Source organism: Trichoplusia ni, chromosome 7, assembly GCF_003590095.1.
Source record: "Trichoplusia ni isolate ovarian cell line Hi5 chromosome 7, tn1, whole genome shotgun sequence".
NCBI classification, from domain to species: Eukaryota; Metazoa; Arthropoda; class Insecta; order Lepidoptera; family Noctuidae; genus Trichoplusia; species Trichoplusia ni.
Genome location: NC_039484.1, coordinates 10,511,968 through 10,531,590, shown reverse-complemented (window position 1 = coordinate 10,531,590; position 19,623 = coordinate 10,511,968). Strand labels below are relative to the sequence as shown.

The 19,623-nt window shown below is 33.6% G+C and overlaps 1 protein-coding gene across 1 annotated transcript in view; it reads right to left on the bottom strand.

The window, feature by feature from the left end:
• The window catches only part of LOC113495870 (neuroglobin-like), a 30,155-nt gene extending 10,532 nt beyond the window's left edge, over nucleotides 1–19,623 (bottom strand). The window contains exon 1 of the mRNA XM_026874865.1: nucleotides 18,790–19,623. Within this exon, the coding sequence (XP_026730666.1) occupies nucleotides 18,790–18,968 (179 nt within the window). The 5' untranslated portion in view covers nucleotides 18,969–19,623. The remainder of the gene's footprint in view (nucleotides 1–18,789) is intronic.

The following is a 19,623-nucleotide window of genomic DNA, read 5'->3' as shown; positions in this document are numbered from 1 at the left end:
GGGAGAAATAAAATTTTCCGAAATTGTATCCGTCAAAAGTTGCGGATAACTTCGAAACTCATGGGTTTTTTCTTAGCTTTGCGTTCCATCCGTCGTTCGCTGCCGTTCATCGTGCAATAATATTGTAGGTCTGTGTTCAAAATTCTCAATAACTTGAAACCTATTTCATTTGGAATATTGCGTAACCGTATCCGAATCGTGTAACATAGATATCTATATCCGATATTCCGTATATGCTACATCCCTAGCACATCAGAGATCTAAGCAGATACGAGTATGTCTGCAAATCTGTGCATATTACGTACGTGTGTAGTAACTATGTACATGTTAGGGAATGTGTATGTTTTACAAGTTTCAGTCTATTCGTGTGCTAAATGGTTTATTTGCCAAAGCTAGAATTGCTGAAACATGCAAATTGTGGTTAGAATGCCAAACGACCGCCGCTGGGACTTGTAAATAAGGTCGGGAATAAAACATTTTTAAATACGTTGTAAGTTTTTTTAAAAATTCATAATTTTACTTCTTTTTATAAAAAAATATAATTAGAGGTCTGTGTATCATAAAAGTGTTTCCATAAGCCAATGGGGCTGACGTTTTTCATAAAAATTGGAAATTATTGGCAACTTGCTGAAAAGCACTTTGGGCTGTTGGGACTTCAATACAGTTGAATCAACCGCACGAAAAGAAAAAATGCAGGTCAACTATGAGAATCTCGTACTTACATAAATTACGTAAACGAATAACTAATCGTCCCGTTAACCAAACCATAACTGACGTTAATGAAACCAGAACATGTGATAATTAATTCACCGCATGCACAAACTCAGATTAACCGCCACGTAATTGATTCAAACCATAAACCAAAGCTCCACAAATCAACAGCAAATCATATCATACAGCTTGTAGTTGTAATTCATAATTTATGTAATTTATAACCACATGTCATAATGTATGAATACGATTCTGTAGAACATGGTAAGGTAAAGAAGACAAAGATAATGGTCGGAAAAAAATAAAACTAAGTGGATATAACAACAACAGGTATCTCATGCTCGGGTAAGCACTGACTGTGCTGACTCTTAGTGGGGTCTTTGAAAGACTGGAGAAGTTACACTCTGCCGCCCTATGCTGTGTAGTGCACCGTCATGCTTTTACAATCGCAACAATCTTCTCTTGTATGGAAGACTTGAAATGTAACTTGAATTGTTTTAATGCATTGCAGAAAAATGAATTTCGAGTAAAGAAATCTCGACCTTAGTACTAAGAGTATAAAAGTATTTTCTTCCACGTTCGTTTAAGATTTGTAAAAGGCAAATAGAAAAAAGCTTAACGATTGAAAGCCTTTTCATTTGATACCGAACGATTGCATCACTGATTTTAATGAAATTTTGGACGATGTTGAGATGAATTTGGTAGAGAACCTGAATTTAATTTGGACGTAAAACTGAACAATGTTGTTTTAACAATTAAGAGTCAAATAATAAACATTATCTTCATTCATTTTTCAAGTAATAGTAACAGTTTTTTATCGTTACTATAGTAATTATAGTTTATTGTACAAAACAGTACAATATACATGTAGCTTAGGGTGTTTGTCCATCAGTTCTGTTTAGTAAGCTTTCAAGATGTTATTTATGCATGCCACACGCCACTCGCCTCTCCCGAGCTACACAAAGAGACATCAGACCGGGATTTTAAACGTTTAGTAACCTTCGATTATTTTGCTACTGAATATGCAAATAAAAACTTGTTTTTTTTATATTAAAACCTTTTTTATGATACGGACCATTATTCATATCAATTATTATTTTGGTCGGCTGAGTAAGAGGCGGCGGGATGAGATTGACTTTTACAAGAAAAGCTGAATCAGAAAATTCTGGAGTGATGCAGAAATTGATGCCAGGAAAATTAAAAAGGTTTTGCCTAGCGGAGGGACAGAAACCGCTAGGAAAAAGTCGAACTCCAATAAATATGTGTAAAATCAACATAACAATAGTTAGAAAAATACTACATAATTCGAGATCAGTTTATTTTTTCGAATAAATATAATCAGTAACAAAACACTAGTAATTTACGAGATATGAGCATTCAGAAAACTCTCAAGCTTTGTTCCTATTATTAAAATACATAAATTGATAACGTAAACATTTTTGACTTAACATTTTGTTCATATTTATGGTATTTGAAACGTCATAAATGAATTGATTATTTAACGTGTTATTAATATTTACCTTAACAACAGTTATTCTATATTGCTGTTAAATGCTGTTTACTAACCGTTAGAAATAACGGGTCCAATTATTTTCGAGAATGCGCCAATAAAATAAACCGATTGTGCAAACATCGATAGCAAACACTGGCCAGCGCGGGGACGTGGGCTTCTAATCCGGGAAGTGTAAACACGCGTTAATTTGTACGTTTTACTTTTTGTTTTGTAAGGTGAATTATGTTTATTGTTCTAAGTTAAAAATTGTTTTTTGTGTGAGGGAAAACTTGTATAGGACGATATTTTTTGTAAATAATTGTAAAACTTTTTTTTCTCCGGTTACATATTTAGTTAGTATCATAGGTCACGTAGGTCAATTATCGACAGCAAAACTGAATCAATCTTAGATAGTTTTAGAGGCACATTTTTTTAAAGACTCTTACAGATTTTATTTAACCCTTGTGTTGTGGGGGAAAACAAAAGAACTAGACTAAACGTCTTGTCCATTAAATTGCATTCAATAGATACTACATACTACGTACCAAGTATTTCATACATTTTGAGCACTAACACAAATACACATGCATTATTAAATGAAAAGCACATGTTGATGCGGATGACGAGTTAACAACCTGCCACTCTTAAACTACTCCAGCGCCAGAGGTGGGTGACAACCGGGGGTAATACCCCTCCTCCCCCTAATCGTTCGATGTCATTCAATCGAGGGTGGCATACGAATTTCACCATTTTCGGCAGTGAAATAATGGATCTAGTCGTTCGGAATAAGTATCAAATTTAATTTCAATTGTTCGGTTTGATTGTTGGGTGGTCGGCGTAATTATTCATGGCATTGTCATTTTCAGTGAGGTTGGGTTCGGTTTTTGTTTTTCAAACTTTCAATGCTAGGTGCTGGGCTGTTTTCATATAAGGCAGGTCAAATGTTTGGTTGATGAATGAAAGTTTAAGGTTGGCATTGATTACACTAGAGTTCAGATTTCGTCACAATTAAATGTAACTTTAAAAAGTCTCAATGGTTAGACCTTGGGATCGAGCCTAGTTTATACGAATCCATACAATACATAGAACTGCAAGGCTACACGAAAGTTTTTATGTTAGAATTAGATAGAAAGCAACATATTACATTTGTCCTTAGTTTGAATTTATGCAGACGACATTCTAAAGGTATCTATGTCTATACGCCAAAGCAGACAGGTCCAATAAACGGAACTTATCTTAGGCAATATAAGCCTTCCTTGCTCTGAGGGTTATTCCGGAAGGCAGTGAAGTGAAGACACCTTACCATTTAATTACACTTGCATGGTCCAAATGACGGCATCGAATTGAAATAAAAAATCTGTAATCTGACAACAAAATATTTAAGTAAATATTAATGAGTAAAAAATAACGTACGTAATGTTTTTTTTTTATAAACCGTAATAGATATTTCTTTGAATTGTGAGCTTAGCTCTCAAAGTAAAAGCGAGGGATGTTGGGAATTCCGATCTGGTTTTATTATGGACGCTATAAAAAGGTTTTTCTACCATACATGTAATAAAATAAACACCCGTATAAGTCTGAATCGTGCCTTTCTATGTGAAGGAAAGATTAAAGGGTACAGTCGGCGAGTAAAGTCGAAGATTTCGCTTAATCCCTTAAGAGTCAGATTGTGGAACGACGGCCGTTGTTGATTGTGCCTCTCACGTTACCATTATTTTTATTTATGGTTAAGTATCAAAGTAGCAGTTCGAGAAGATTCTACAGGAAATTTTAAAGCCTATAAACCCAGGTGCACAAGCTCCTTAAACCAACCTTGAACCTGTGAAATATAAGAACGATACGAGATTGGGAAAGATCTGTGTCTAAACGATGGTAAGTCTACGGCTAATATGTAATGGTCTTTCATTCGAATGTTGATATCGTAAGCCATGTTTGCAGAGGTTCATGGGTCCATATTGAGTTAGGCCTTTAAGGTTTTCTTTATCAAATTATCGATAGTCTAGTTAACTAAAATTAATTAACTAAGTTTAAAATATCTCAAAAAGTATAAAATTGAAGTACATTTAAGTATAAAGACATTCTATAATAAATTGTACCGTTAAATATCTTGATTAAATTCGCCAGTTTAACTCTCTACAGTTTTTAACTCGTTGTAAGCTTTTAACCAGACAGTTTGGAGAGTTCAGATAAAAAATGCATGTTAACTGTTTAAAATTCACCGCTTTGTGTTTTGGACAGGTTTCAAAAGGGTTATTTTTATTATGGCTCTTTTAACTGATTCAAAGTTTGTATCGTTTTAAGTGTGTTTATGAAAGATCACATTTAAATAAAAACAAATAACTACAAATGTTTTAGATCGTTACAAAATCATATTTAGTATTCAGAAAATTCTTATTTATCCAAATGGCAAGGCAAGGTGGGACCTGGTTAATTATAATGTTGTGTCTGGCCCACAGCTGGGCATTGACCGTACAGAGAAGGACAGTCATCAAGTTTAAAGCTTCAATTAATACATTTTTTTTATTTTAATTTCGTGTTTTTATTACTATCAAATAGCTTTTAACTAAAACCTCGTACAAAACTGCACTATATTCCCACCATTGCAATGGATACATGTTTAAAGTAACCACATTTATCGATCAACGCACCGGTCTGCCTCGTGACGTCACACATCCGAATTCACCGACCACTGACCATTATGGAAGCGTTGCTGTATTGTTCAATGAATTGGCTCCGAGCTACAAACACAAATGCAAATTACAATCGGATGCTTTGATTGGGACATTTTTATGATTTAATTAAGTTTAATATTCGGTTCAACAGTAATTGTGTTTTGGGTTTGTTGATAAGTAATTTAATTGCTTGAAAATACATGTGATTGTAAATCTTTGGAAAAAGAAAATTTTTGGTTTTTTGTAGCCCACAGATAGACAAAGATCTATAACAGTAGCAGGAAAATTAAATAACTTGAGAAACAACAATGAAAACCATTCCACTCCAAACAAAGAAGATCAACAGAACAATAATTAAAGCAAATTCAGCCCTTTAATATAATTAGTCATATCTCAAAAGGGCCAATGATTAATAATTTTAGGATTCTACCCCTCACAGTAACTTGAAGGGGGGATGTCTTAATTTTGGCCGAAGTTATTGCTGAAGCCGCCATAGATCGGCAACGGCGTCAAGCACACAAGAGGACAATTTTGTTGTCGTGTAAGTAGCAAAGAAAAGAAACTAGTCGGGCAATCCCAAGCACGTGAGTAAACCGTTATTTAATAAATAATTACAAAGCCAATGCCCGTTGTTCCTTTGTTTAGATAATATTTTTTGGCTAAAAACTCAGTTTATTTATTTTTTATTTTTTTAAATAAACTTTTATTTTATTTCTTTTTATATAACTAATTTCTTTAGACAGTATTTTCAAGCGAGCTTCAAAGCTACAAGAACGATCAAATATATTTTAGTCAAACCAAAAATTGCTATCCCTTTATCCATACAAATACCTATACTGTTAAGTTTTAACATATCTTGAAAACCGCTACAAGTTGCAAACAGTGCTTATTGTTCCACGGCTTTAGGGTGAATGTACCAATTCCCGATGTTATTGCTAAAGTAATGTTATAAACAAATGAACAATGGAACACAAGGATTTCGGCGTCTGCAAATAAACAGAGTTTAATTTTAGGTGAGATCAACCAGATACTAATACTTTACTGTTAACTGCACTTTATTATGTTTGAAGTTATTTATTCAAGAATTTGTTGTTAAATTAATATTTAGAGTAAAGTAGAGTCTGTTGAATATCTGAAAATATATTATAATCTATAAATGAGATGGTCAGATGGTGTGTTGTTTAATGAAAGTAAATTCAAAACGGAGCTTTGTCTTACTAGATTTAGCCAATTATTGACTGCTATGATTTTAATAATGTTTCATAACTGTGTTAGTCCCGAATAGCATTATCGAATTCCCTTATAATAATATCCTCCGACGCGTGGAGGTTGCAGTCGATATGACGTTTATTAAATTGTTCGGTGTCAAATAAAGTGAGCATAGCCTGTCTGTAATAGATCCCAGGACAGTAGAGATCGATACAGAAACAAAATATTTTTTATTTTTAATTGTAAGGAAATTTTTTACTTCGATTAATATTAATTTAAAAAAAGTCATTCATTGGCCTAGAGTTTTCCCAACTATGTTCGGGTCGGCTACCAGTCCAACCGGTTACAAGGAGTGACTGCCTATCTGACCTCCTTAACCCAGTTACCTGGGCAACACGATACTCCTTGGTTAGACTGGCTTTCAGACTTTATCAAGCTTCTGACTACCTGTAACGACTGTCAAAGATGTAGGAATAACAGCCGGGACCCACAATTTAACGTGCCTTCCGAAACACGGAGGAACTCGTTATGACAAAGATGGTCACCCATCTACGGACCAACCGCGTCAAGCATAGCTTAACCTGTGATCGAATCACTTATGCGGTTATAGTTTAGCCAGCTTAATAAACCGTAACTTATAAAATACATAGTATCGTATCTAGAAATAAAAAATGTTTCATTGTTTCTATTTCCATCAATTAATAAATATTCCAACCAAAGTGCAGGTACAAACAAAACAATTCAAAAACCCTTGTTAGCGCGTTCATTATTTTCTAAAAAAATATTCTGTTTTTATTGAACCGAAAAACAGGCCAATATTTTAGTCGGTTAAATAAAATGTACAAAGTTTTGTCATATTTATGTCGTTTTGACATTTACGGGATTTTTCCCGGACACGGCCCAATTTGGAACTGTGCCGACTGACTATAACGAGTGGGTTACAACACTATTTGAATTAGAGTTTATTAGTAGCCATTGCGTATTTTGCACTCCATTTTAACTGTAATATTATAATGTTAATTTTCCTACTGTTTCGCATTTTTGACTTCCCATATTAAGAATCCTGTAAGTCAAAATCTTAATTTCTTTTTATTTAGAGTTCTAACGAAAGATCGGGCAACTGATATTCTTTTTTAGTCAATTTTAGTTTATGACATCAAAATATAGAGTCGCACAAAATTACGAAAGTATTAAATACTTGAGCGGTAAGTTCGTTCTAATTTTAATTTTTCAACGTTCTTCTCGCTTCGACTTTTTAATATAATTTTAACACATCTTTTGTGGATTTTTTAAGTTTTTTTCACAGTATACTATCTTTCGGAACATGTTACTTTTATTCTGCAGGCATATTTTTTACGCTGCACGCTGCTTCATTATTTTGCAAATAATATTTTGCGATTTAAATGATACGGCATCAATACATTTGTCTGAAGTTGTATCAGATAGATTCTCAGAGTATAAACTGATATCTTCTAAAAAAATACTTCATACTTTTTCATCCAGTAACCACAAATAATTCAAAAGCTCTCTATTTATTAATCATCAACGCGTCAACATAAACAGTGAAGTCGTTCATCAAACCCCAATGTAAGTATATAATATATAGTATGTAGGGCGGTGCACCCCGCCTTGTCGGATGTCGGAACAAAGGTGTTTTGTTTGCCGCAGAGAGACAATAGGCCCGCAGTAATGATGCCAACTTACACTTACCTACATCTATGCACATCACTAGATGATAACAGTTGGCATCTATGTAACAGTGGAGAGACACATACGAATAAATTAGGCGTCTAACTCTCATTTTTAGAAGTCGGCTAGACATTGTTCATAAAACACAGAAAAACAATTTTTTTAAAGTCGTCCATCCAATTTGGTTACTCACCAGATAGACGACGGTACTAATAGTTGCTTTCCTCAGTTTTATTTTTAGTATTTCTTGTCATTCGGCATCAGGAAGAATTAAACCAAAAATTTGAATCTGTCGAACTGGTTTGACGGACAGAAGGACAGCGAGCGGAGCTTTAGTAATAGCCATTGGCTCCATTTTTACCATTTTAGTAGGGAAGTTTGCCCCTCTAGAATTTTGTCCCGACATTTTACAAACGTATGTTCTCCAATAATCATTAAAATGTATACAAACAGAGCTCATTAAAGCGCCTGTATTGTCAATTGTGGAATGTATTGCTATTTTACTTGGTTTACCAAAATATATAAATAAAACCACCCTTTTACACCTTTTAGCGATTAGCTACCACCATCGTTAACGCTTTTTAAGGTGTCATAGAGAAGGAAACAAATAAACATTCCAATTTATCAAAAACCATTTTCGAAAATGAAATGTAAAGTATAGCCACCAGATTGGCTGAGTGATTGCTTTCCTGCGCGAAAGGTTTTAATCAATTTTGTAATTAAAATGGCTACAGTCAATTACATTAATTAAAACAATACCAATCGATTACTTTAGAGATATTATCAGAATCGACTCTACTCGGTATTGATTAAATTAGTCATGGAAACTTTTTGCCAATTCTATTAGATTACCGTTCAGTGACAGAAGTTTTGTCTGTATTTAAAAGTAAAACATAAAAAAAAATCAGAAAAAAAAATTGAGGCTGCGATGAAGGCTATTTGATAGTGATAACGTTTTGGATCGAGTACTTTTTAGAACTTGAAATGAATTGCATTGACGGAGAACGTCAATATGATTAATGATATAATTTTTACATTTCACGTTCATTTTAAGCTCGCTAGAGTTGACATTTCCTAATTGGCTTAGCTGAGAAGAAAATTCAGACAAACTTATTGACTATCGCCTCTTTTGAACCCCGATAAAAGCAGAATATTGACAACGTAGTAAAATTAAGGAAAAAAAAAACAAAATTACTCGAAAGCTTCTCCAATTTACAAACGGATCGTAAAGAAATTCATTCCATATCAAAAAACTATGTGGTGTCCAAACAGAAGTAGCTCCCTACATATACTTTCAATACATACTTTTCTAGGGACTACATCCCAATACCCGTAATTGGAAAGTGGTCCCTCGAAAAGTTTATGAAGAAGGATGATAGCTATGTGACCGAGATATTGAAAATGACGGTGCATTCACATGAAAAGGGTAAGATGGATATACAAGTGATGACTGGTTTAGGAGATGAGATAAAACATGCATTGTGATTCCAAATAACGGTGAACGTGACAGACGACAGGTTTAGATGCCTATTGTTTTATTGAGTAATGGTTTGTTAGGCTCCTTGCATATAGGGTAAAAATGAAACCTAATTTTAAAGATCCGCTGTCTCTCATCGGTTTTCAGTGTTAGTTGCCGATTAAGGACTTGTATAAGAAAATAAACTAGTCAGCAAAGTAAATCTAATTCCTTGGCTAAATTTTGCAAAATCTGTTACATTTCGATCTCTTTAAAAGTATGCATTGTCACATAGTGTTGGTAGTATTTAGCTCTTCTACAAAAACCTAGAATAGCGGTAAATAACACCATGTGATAGAAATCCTCTCCAGTAATAAAAATAATGTAAAACTATTAAAAAATGCGCACTTCCGATTGCAAAACATTAGCAAGATGAAATCTATTCAATTCGCGCTCGTTTTTAAAGAGCACACTTCAATGGCTTTGTATTGTGAAGTATAGTTCTTTTTTTAGTTCACTCAACTGTTCTGTGTTTTAGCACAAAGAGTTTTCTATAAAAGCTTTATTCGCGTAGTATTTTAGGTATTCTTTTCATACTTTGTTTATTAATTTAGTGTCTATCGAATATATTTGGTGTGATGAACTCGTAAATCGTCGATGATTTGAATTCGATACGCGCAATCGGTAATCCGATTAGTTCATGAGCGCTTCACTAGTCAGCGTTCGAAATCCAAGTTTTCGTGTTTTGGAAATTAAATTACAATTTCGCAATAATTCACATTCATTTAAATATTTTATTTATAATTCGGAAATCAAATGGTAGATAGTTTAAATTGAGTTATTAGCTCGTTAGTGAGATTCAATGAATTATTTGAATGAGTGCCAGTAATAGCATAATGCCGGTACTATGAAACCATAATGGAGGATCATTACCATCTTGGAAGCAAGATAGCTTTATGTGTAATATATGCACATTCGCACTTAAAAACGGTAAAATTTCTGTTGTAAGTGAACATGGTAAGCTGGGTTTCGTCTATCATCAGTGAGATTAAATTAATAAAGATAGAAATAGAATAGAAAAGGTCAGTAGAACAGAATTAGAAGAGTTTTTGTTCTATGAATTAGTTCCTCCTAGTTATTTTAAAAGTATTACAAGAATCTAAAAAAATAATAATCTCTAAAGTAATCTACTCCACTTATAAGTATAAAATACAATTACCATCGTAATACACTTCTTTGCGATCATTGAAGTCGTGTTGCTTAGGCTGATACTAATAGAGTAAAGGAATATTTTCTTCAGTATTGACATCAATACCATAACATTGTTTATGATACTTGCTACCGTTACCCCTGGCAACTAAGCTCTCAATAATTATGTTATCAATATGATCATTGTAGTGGAAGACGGCGCCATTCAAACAACTCCATTATCTCCACAATAGATCCCCAGAAAATGATTTCTTGCTAAATTGCGCTCTTGTGTTCATTTGGCAATAAAAGGAGATAAAACGTACCGAAGCGATAATTATTCGAAATAGTCTTTAAGTTGGATTCTAAAAATAATGTGGAAATGTGGAAGTGGAGTCTAGGCAAATATAATAAGGTTTTTAAATATAAAAATCACCACTAAATCAAAATCAAAAGTCTTTATTTCTAATAGGCCGTTTTCCAGTCACTTTTAAAACGTTACATTAGTGACTCTAGTTTCACGATTCCAAATTGTCATTCTTTTGCAGAAGAACCGGCAAGAAACTCCGTAATAGATACTATAGTTTAGCAATAGCAATGTTTATAAATGACTCACGACATTTCAGTGTTGTTCTAGTTGTTTTTTTAAGGTATTAACACTTTAATCGCATTCTCAAGGCCTTATCGAAAAGCATATTTATACAAGTTTTAAACGCTGTTTAATCTCTCTACCGGCAGAGATTTCTATAAGCAGCACTTCTGCATTTTGTTTTGTATATAAACAAATGAAATACAATACATATTTCGGTGTTTGACGTCAGCAAAAGTTAAAAAAGAGGTTATAACGAAAATAGTTTTATATCGACAAGAAGGTTCATAAATATACAAACATTTCTTGTTGACCGTACGAAATCCATGCCAGTACTTTTCAATTTGAACTGTAATTTCCTAACTCTCAACCATCGACAATCGCTGATATCAGACAGATGACGTATCCAGGTCAAACCTGATGTTTCAGCGGCCAGCGTAATGGCTCTGATTGGCCACATATCCACCAACATTGGTGTCAATATTGGCAGTAGGAAAAGTACTGTTTTGTGTTTGGGCCAATATTGGTTCTCAGATATGTATAAATGTATGTGAATGGAACATTGGCTTAATATATTTCATCTATTAGATAATGAATATTCTGAACTAGTACTTTTATCTTAATGTTCCACATTATTTTAAAATTATGACTTTCTAGTACGTAATTTAGTCGATAAACATATTTTTAAGTCTATTTTAGTCATAGGTCAACATAATAATATGTGTAAATAAATAAAGATTTTGAAGTGAATCAATATACGATGAATATTAAATATATTTTTTTCAGTTAACCTTGACATACGCTATGATTTAAAGTTTCAAACCAGGGCCCCGATTCTTCTATTTTGCAATGGCCGATGAAAGAATGGCTTTTGGATTTAATTTGAAATTATACCTATTATCTTAAGCATTTGCAATTTGCATTGAGTGTACCGTCCCGCAATAAATTTCCAATTATTGTGTAAAACAACTCTTAAAAAAATACGGAAATTGTAATTTTAAGCCAAATTCCATTAATTCTTCGGCCATTGTAAATAGCAGAATTGGGGCCCAGATCTAATTAATGAAGCAAATCGTGAATGTCATTATATCTGCTCCGGATAGACCATTCAAATATTTTGAGAGTATTCAGAATAAGGAGGTCTTATTCCATGGTACCACTACACAATGTTATAGTGTGTATTCAGTGGTACCGTGGACTGAGTTCAAATTAGACTTGCATAGAGTTTGGAGCTAGCAATCAAAGTGAAACAAGACAGGAACCGAAGTTTGAGATATCGAAACTCCGATTTCAAGTTTGTCCTTAGAGAACCTCAAATTAGTCGTATTCAATTTTATAGTTTTAATTAGATAAAGTAAAGATAAAGTAAGATAAAGCCTTTTTCTTACGCTATATCGAGATCGGTTGAATTTTTTAAAGAACGCAGTCAAAAACTACAGTATATCATCCAAAACCTATTTTAATTGGTAACACTCCAAGGGAATATTCCAGTAGGATTTAATTCTAAAGAGAGTTAATTTAGTTGTCAGAATTAGCAGACTAAACGACAGTCAAAGATCAAAGTATGACAATCGGGAAAGAGGTTCTAGACTATATTAAATTGGGTCAGCGTAGTCTCAATTAGAAAACTTCAAATGTATGAGATTGACGTTACTTTTTGTTTAGTGACTTTGAGTTGTCAGTTCGATACATTTAAGTGTTTCATTTAGTATTTCAAAGTCATGTCATTTTAGACATCATCTAGTTTCACCCACCCTTCACCGTCACTGTTCTGTGAGAGAAAAAACGGCGAGCAAACTACCCAGAAGCACGCTGTCATTCCGTTCACAATATAGATTGCAATGTAAAATAATAGTGTGAAGTTGCGGTGCCAGACAAACAAATACTTAGAGTCGATGTAAGTCAATATGAAATCAAATTATCAAATACTAAGACCAGGGTTTGCAGATTGTCAGCCAGTTTTTCAATTTGGTTTTTGGAGTTATTCCAGATTTATTAAATGATGTAACGGTTTACTCACGCGTATTTATCGGGTTACGCGGCGGGATCGAGAGTTCGACTCGCGATCCCGCCGCGTCTGCTCATGATTAAGGACTCCGGTTGGGTCCGAAACTAGTCGGGCTACCCCGATAAATACGCGTGAGTAAACCGTTACATCATTTAATAATGAATCATTCTCACGATAGTTATTATAAAAATATTTCAGATTTCATACAAGTTAAATAAATCCAATAAAGTTTCCTGGTTCTTAGCACTAAGAGTATAAATAATTAAGTATCCTCAAAGGATTTTCGCCGACACACTTTCTGAAAGCGAACTCAGCTCTTCTTTTACCTCAGGGATTATGAGTTTTTTTTGTTAATTCTAAATAGATGCTCAAAATAAATTACTTTAATACAATACGCAAGCTCATATTGTAATCTTAAATTATGTTTTATTTATTTCTTTTTTAACATTCTCATTCTTATGGTATGCAATATTTTATTTAATATTATTTTGTAGGTGCATAGTTTTCTCTGACAACAAAAGCTACTTCTTCAAACAATTCATTATTAAAATTTTCAATTACTGTAAACTGAAAACATTCGTTTATAGATTCATTCCAACATAGTCTAACTGAATACAACTATGAGCTAAAGCGCCCCTTGCCCTATATACGCTTTACCTGACTCAATTATAATGGAATATACTTCTCTCCATTCCTAACGAGGAAACTGTCAATATTCAGTAACTACCGATCGATCTTGCGAGTGCCATCTTAAATAACACCAAACGCTAAACAGCTGATTGATGAGATGTTAATGACTGCTATCGTAAATTTATCGATAACTACTTCCCTAATGTAGGCACGATACATTATAATATCAGAAGTAGCAGTATAAAACTTTCAACAAGTGTCGAATTCGTTACTTGTTTTTTTTCTTAAATTCTGATTTTGGTTGTACGTAAATTAAAAAAAAATCGTAGCTGGACCAGGTCCCGCACCAGGATCCAGATCTTCGTGATGTGTCATGTGAACCTTGTATTTGGAATAAAATTTGGGAGCGGCATGTCTACGAATGTCAAGTATGCTACGGACTTCAAGTGTTTTGCTAATTTGTCTAGTCTCCCTGGATAAGAAAATCAAGTATGCTACGAATGTCAAATCGTAGTTTCCACGAATCTCAAGTGTCCTACAAATATCTTCTTACTAGCTACGAATATCAAATCTTACTTTAAATGAATGTCAACTATGCTACGAATGTTGAGTGTGCTACGAATGTATGTATTACGAATATCAAGTCTTATTTGTTAATGTAATGTGTGTATCGCATTGTATGTACTTAATGTATTATACAAATAAAATTGTGTACGCGTGCAACTTGTAATGTATATATGAAGCACACAATACATTGTTTATTATGAATGTTTAGGAAAATAACAAAAGATGACCCCCAGAAGTCTGGAAAAACATAAAATAGTATTAAATATGAAACTGACGTTGAAACAGCCGTATCAAGAAATCACATTGAACAGCTTAAGAAACAATACTGAACAGAAAAGTTTATGCAATAAACTAATCTATTTATCTCTGGCCAATATACGTCAAAAAAATATGCGATGACGTAGATGAGAGAAGCGTTGGCGTTGGCGTTGCGGCTAACAATGTTAGCCACAGAATATAGAACAGTTGGGTGAATTGGCATCACGAAACAGGCGTGAGTCCCTATAAAACTAGTGATTTTTTAATAAAACAAAGACGGATTAAATCACCGCAAGATATTATCGTTGCCTATTCTGACGTTGTTTTTGAATGTTTTAATAAAATAACTAGGCTTTATAAGTTGCTACGAATGTAACATATAACAAAGAGCTACGGGATTTAAAATGCGAATAGGTAAGTTTAGGCACGCTGGTCTGGAATACCAAACTTAAGCTGAAGTAATTTCAGTGTTGGTGATTTTAGTATTGGTAATATCAAAAAACGAATGCAACCAAATTAACACACAAATGAACGCTCTGGTCGTAAGTGACATTTTACAATCGTAAACAGCTGTAAATAACGCTCAAATGTGTGAAAAGAACAACTCGTTTTGATACGTGATATTGACATGATATCTGCATACATTCAAGTGTTTTCTATTGACATCAGAGATTGTAGATATCAGTGAACATTTTGATCATTAAGTTCAGAATATTGTCCCCAGTCCCAGTGTAATGGCACTTCTCTCTACTTTTCTGTACCATGAAGTTAGCCCACAAAACGTGCGTCTGCCCACGCGATCTGAGATATTAACTATCTTCATATTTGCCCTATCACGTGGGATTAAACGCCAAGATTATCGAATGTCGTCTTTTATGATAAATGATTAACTGTTATTACTGAACGACGTTTGTGTTCTTTTTTGCTTTTATGAGTTATAGTTTTCTTGTTTCTATTGAAGTCTTCAATAGTTTATTAACAAGGGCGCGTTGTACTGTGACGTAGTATAATAGAGCAGAGTTTCAATATTTAACAATATTTTGACAAATTTTTAGGACTATGAAATTACTTATAGTATATTATATGAGTGGTTGCATTGTTTATTGTACTTAAATTTGGCTCTAATTGTGAAGTCTTGACGACTGATAACCAATTTCTCAAAAAATTTCCTCGATCCTTATCATGTCATTGACAGCTAATATTACTCTATTTACTAAAAAAATAGTCGCACTCCCCTGTTCCCAATAAAAGCATACACAAGTACATTGAAAGTGTAGGAAATAAAATTATTTCCATAAAATTCGAGCGCAGTACATGTCAAAAGTCATTATGAACGTTGAAGAGTGTGACGTAGAGCAACATTGAATGCCTTTTAAAAGGCTTTGTGCTACCTCGACCACTTAGCGATACCTCGCTGAAAGTATGCTAACTTATTTAATAAAATGAAATATGAAATTGTATTGCTATTGTTGTACAATTTGAAAGAGATGGCTCTATCTCGTTTTGTAGAGTCATTTCTGTCTGTCACGGTTTGGTATTAAGATGTCAAAGTATTTTAAGTCTTGGCTAGGGCAGCTGTTCTTCAAATTATTATCTAAATCAATTAATAGCAAGGTGTGCCATTCCAAATCAAATAAGGGCGAATAAACTTTAATCTAATTGAGCCAGGTGCGGCATTGATCTTGATATCTCATGGCCAGTAAACAAGTACTTAGGAAATTTAGCGAAAAATTAGCATTTTCTTTAGGAAACGTATTTCATTAGTCGTTTCAACTTGAATATTTTTTTACTTGAGAGTAGAAAAAAAACAGTGATAATAGAAATTTCGTTTAAAAAATATTGGTTAATTGTCAATTCAAATTTGAAAACAGAATAACCAAAACCAAAATGCGTTCGGCAAGAGTGGCCAGCTTTGCGGTAATTAACGGCCAGTGTCGAACATGGACAAAGACTAGAACCAGAGAGAATTCGGCGGGAAATGCACGCCAATTACGTGCGATTCTGGACTACACCGAGGATAGACGGAGAGCGTTGGAGCAATGGCCTCTACTAAAGTACTCTAGACTGGCCATTTCGTACAAAATCGCAGCAGTTTTTTTTTGCGATTTTTCTTGTGCCCAGTGTCAAACGAATCTTATAGGTAATTTTATTAAGAGTGGTCGGCATGTTAATTTTTTTCATTTGTTTTAGAGGAGATTTAGAAAACGTACCTTGACTTAAAAGTAACAATAATCTGCCAGGTAGATTTAAACAAAAATATTGGTTACACATATTTTATTTAAGAAATCCATAAAAAAATACAAAACGCATCAAAGTACTGATAAGTGACTTATTTTTTTGTTTACGCAATAAAAGAATAACTGCGTAACCGATATTTTTATGGGCATCTATATTATTAATGTACTGGAAGTGGTGTCTTTTTTGAGTGGTTTCCATATCAATATGCCTATTTTCAAACAGCATCGAAAAATTGGCAGCAATCTACTCCAGCATATTCTAATAGAAGCCAATAGTTGGCTCCCTCAGCGTGTCAATGAGAACAATGTTGGAGTTTAGCTGTTAAGTGGCCATAAAACGGGACTCGGATTCATGAAATTTTATAACTATATGCAACTGGAAGCCGAGATATAACAGTAACATTTTATATGAAGCTAGATAGGTGTCTGTTTGAATAGGCTGACTATTTTTTTTATTTTAATGCAGCTGTGTGCAGCGTACCCATATATCAATTAACTATGATTACAACTAAAATAAGGTAATTAATATCTCTCCGGAGGTTTTGTGTATGAACACAAAATATAATTTGTTCCGTTTCGGGAGGACACATCTGAAAAATATCTACTGATGAAGCCTAATAAATAAATACAATTTTAGGTATGATCATAAATGTGATGGATGAATATTTTTTGCCGATTTTGTTGTTCTGTGTGGCTACTCGGACTCGCCTTTGACCGGCATTTTTGCTAGATCTTTTTTGTTTATTTCCATCCCCAGAAGCGATGTTAAAAATTTGACTGGTGTTGTTTAAAACAGACATGTTTAACGTTCAAACAGATTTTATTTTCCAAAACTTTTGGCTTTATAATTCTAGAGGAGTGAAGTTAATTGGTATTTTTTCAGCTATCTTTACGTCTTAAAGTGTTTCAAGAGGAATTAAGTCGATGAAACTTTATTTTTTTTCAGCTAAAATGCGAGTGGCGTAAACGTCGAACTGCAAAATAATTGCATACACAAAGTATTTTAGATGTATTCGTTTGGAATTCCACTGCGGGATCCTGTTCACATCGTGATAGGTATATGTAGTTTTTATATTTCCATAATGTTATTAAAAGTGGATTGCGTCAAGGTTTCGTGCGAACAATTAACAGCAAATGTCAAAAAAATAAATAAATAAAGTTATTCATTTAATTCATCAATAATTGGGAATTAGGAGTGGAAAACTACTGAATACTTTTTGAACATCAAAACTGTAGATCTCGCTGAACATTAGCGACAGTTTGTCATTCTGACTTTATTCTTACAACTTTCGTCCCTGTCAATACCTGAACGTAATTTAAGTAATAAATGATAATAAAATTAAATTTGAAACTCAGAAGAACGTGAATTTTTTAAAGTGGCTGTTTTGCCAAAAATATTTTCAGAAGATGTCTTTGTGGGACAATCCGCTTTTTATGTCTTTATATTACTTTCAAAAGTACTTTTCGTCCGTTTACTTCTTAAATACAGTTTTATACGATACGAATGCGAAGGGAATGGAAGGTAAAACTCGATTTCCGATGACACGAGAGGGACGCGTAAAATGAGCCCGTTTGAATCAATGAGACATCGTAGCTGTGATCAGAATACTGATATACTCGTATGAGAGGAACTTTTTAAAGTGTCTCAAACAGAGAACATTGTAATAGTTTCATTAACTTCAGAATAACTGAAAGTACTGGAAATATACCAAACGATCGTGACTTTATGATTAATCGTTTTTTAATTTATTTGCCATAAGTGTTAACCATAATATTTCTAGCAGTTCAATTTTAAAATATCACGCAGATAGTCTGAAACTTACAAGGTATTTACTTATTTTAATTCAAGTTATATGATAAAATTATGGTTTAAAGCTATTTGAATAATACTAATTGAAATAAATAAAAAATGTAGTAAGGTGCGGACTAAAACAGTTGGGAATTATCTTAATATTTTAACCTCATAAAAAATATGGAAAGATTTTCCTGGTTACTATTCAACTCAAAGGGACCTAGTTTAATAAAATATTTATTCATCTGTTTGGATAAAATTGAATTAACATTAATTTAAGCATACACTTACTTGATAAACAGCAAAATCCCAGTGTTCTCGATTTGTCTGAAGATTCCTTTCCAGGAGGCCAGCATGCAGTACTGCTGCTTGGTGGTGAGAGGCGACCGAGGGTCCGCAGGTGGCGCTGGCTTGTCAATAGGATCATGTTTCAACTCTGAAGTCGCCAACTTGGTCAACTCACAACCCATAGTTCACTAATCACAAAACTAGAAAGAGAAATTGTGAATGTCCAAAGCCTTGAAGCTCAAAAAAAGAAAGCACTGTTCTCAATTCGTATTTTTTTCGGTTTCTGATTAAAATATCCAAGTATGAATTTCGAATTGTTTTTGACAACTACACATTTAACGGTCCATTTTTAATTTAGAATCGTTTTTTTTTTCGTGGACACTGTATTTGGATACTAAGTAAAGTTATAATTTTTGACACACGCTTTTTTATATGAACTCTTGCAGACGTCTTGCCTGTTGGAACTTAGACAATAAGTAAATGAAGCGTTTATATTTTAACGAGCGTCAGTTAAGACTAGCGGATACCGACACCGGTGCGGGTATCGGAAAGCGCTGATGTGAAATCAAATGCAATAAATTGTTTGTCTGTTCTAAAATTAGAAAAAAATATCGTTCCTCGCCTCTCAGCGTACTCAATACCGCGGATTATGTTTGCGGATATTATTCTGTAGCTTTGATTAATATGGAGAACTAGTAAGTATGAGATGAAATTATGATTTGATTTTTTGGCGGCTGCGAAGGATTTATTTTTTGTATAACATATGATTTTATTAGGTGAATTAGTAGAGAATAGTCACATAGAAATTAAAATCTAATATGAAAAAATATTTGTCAT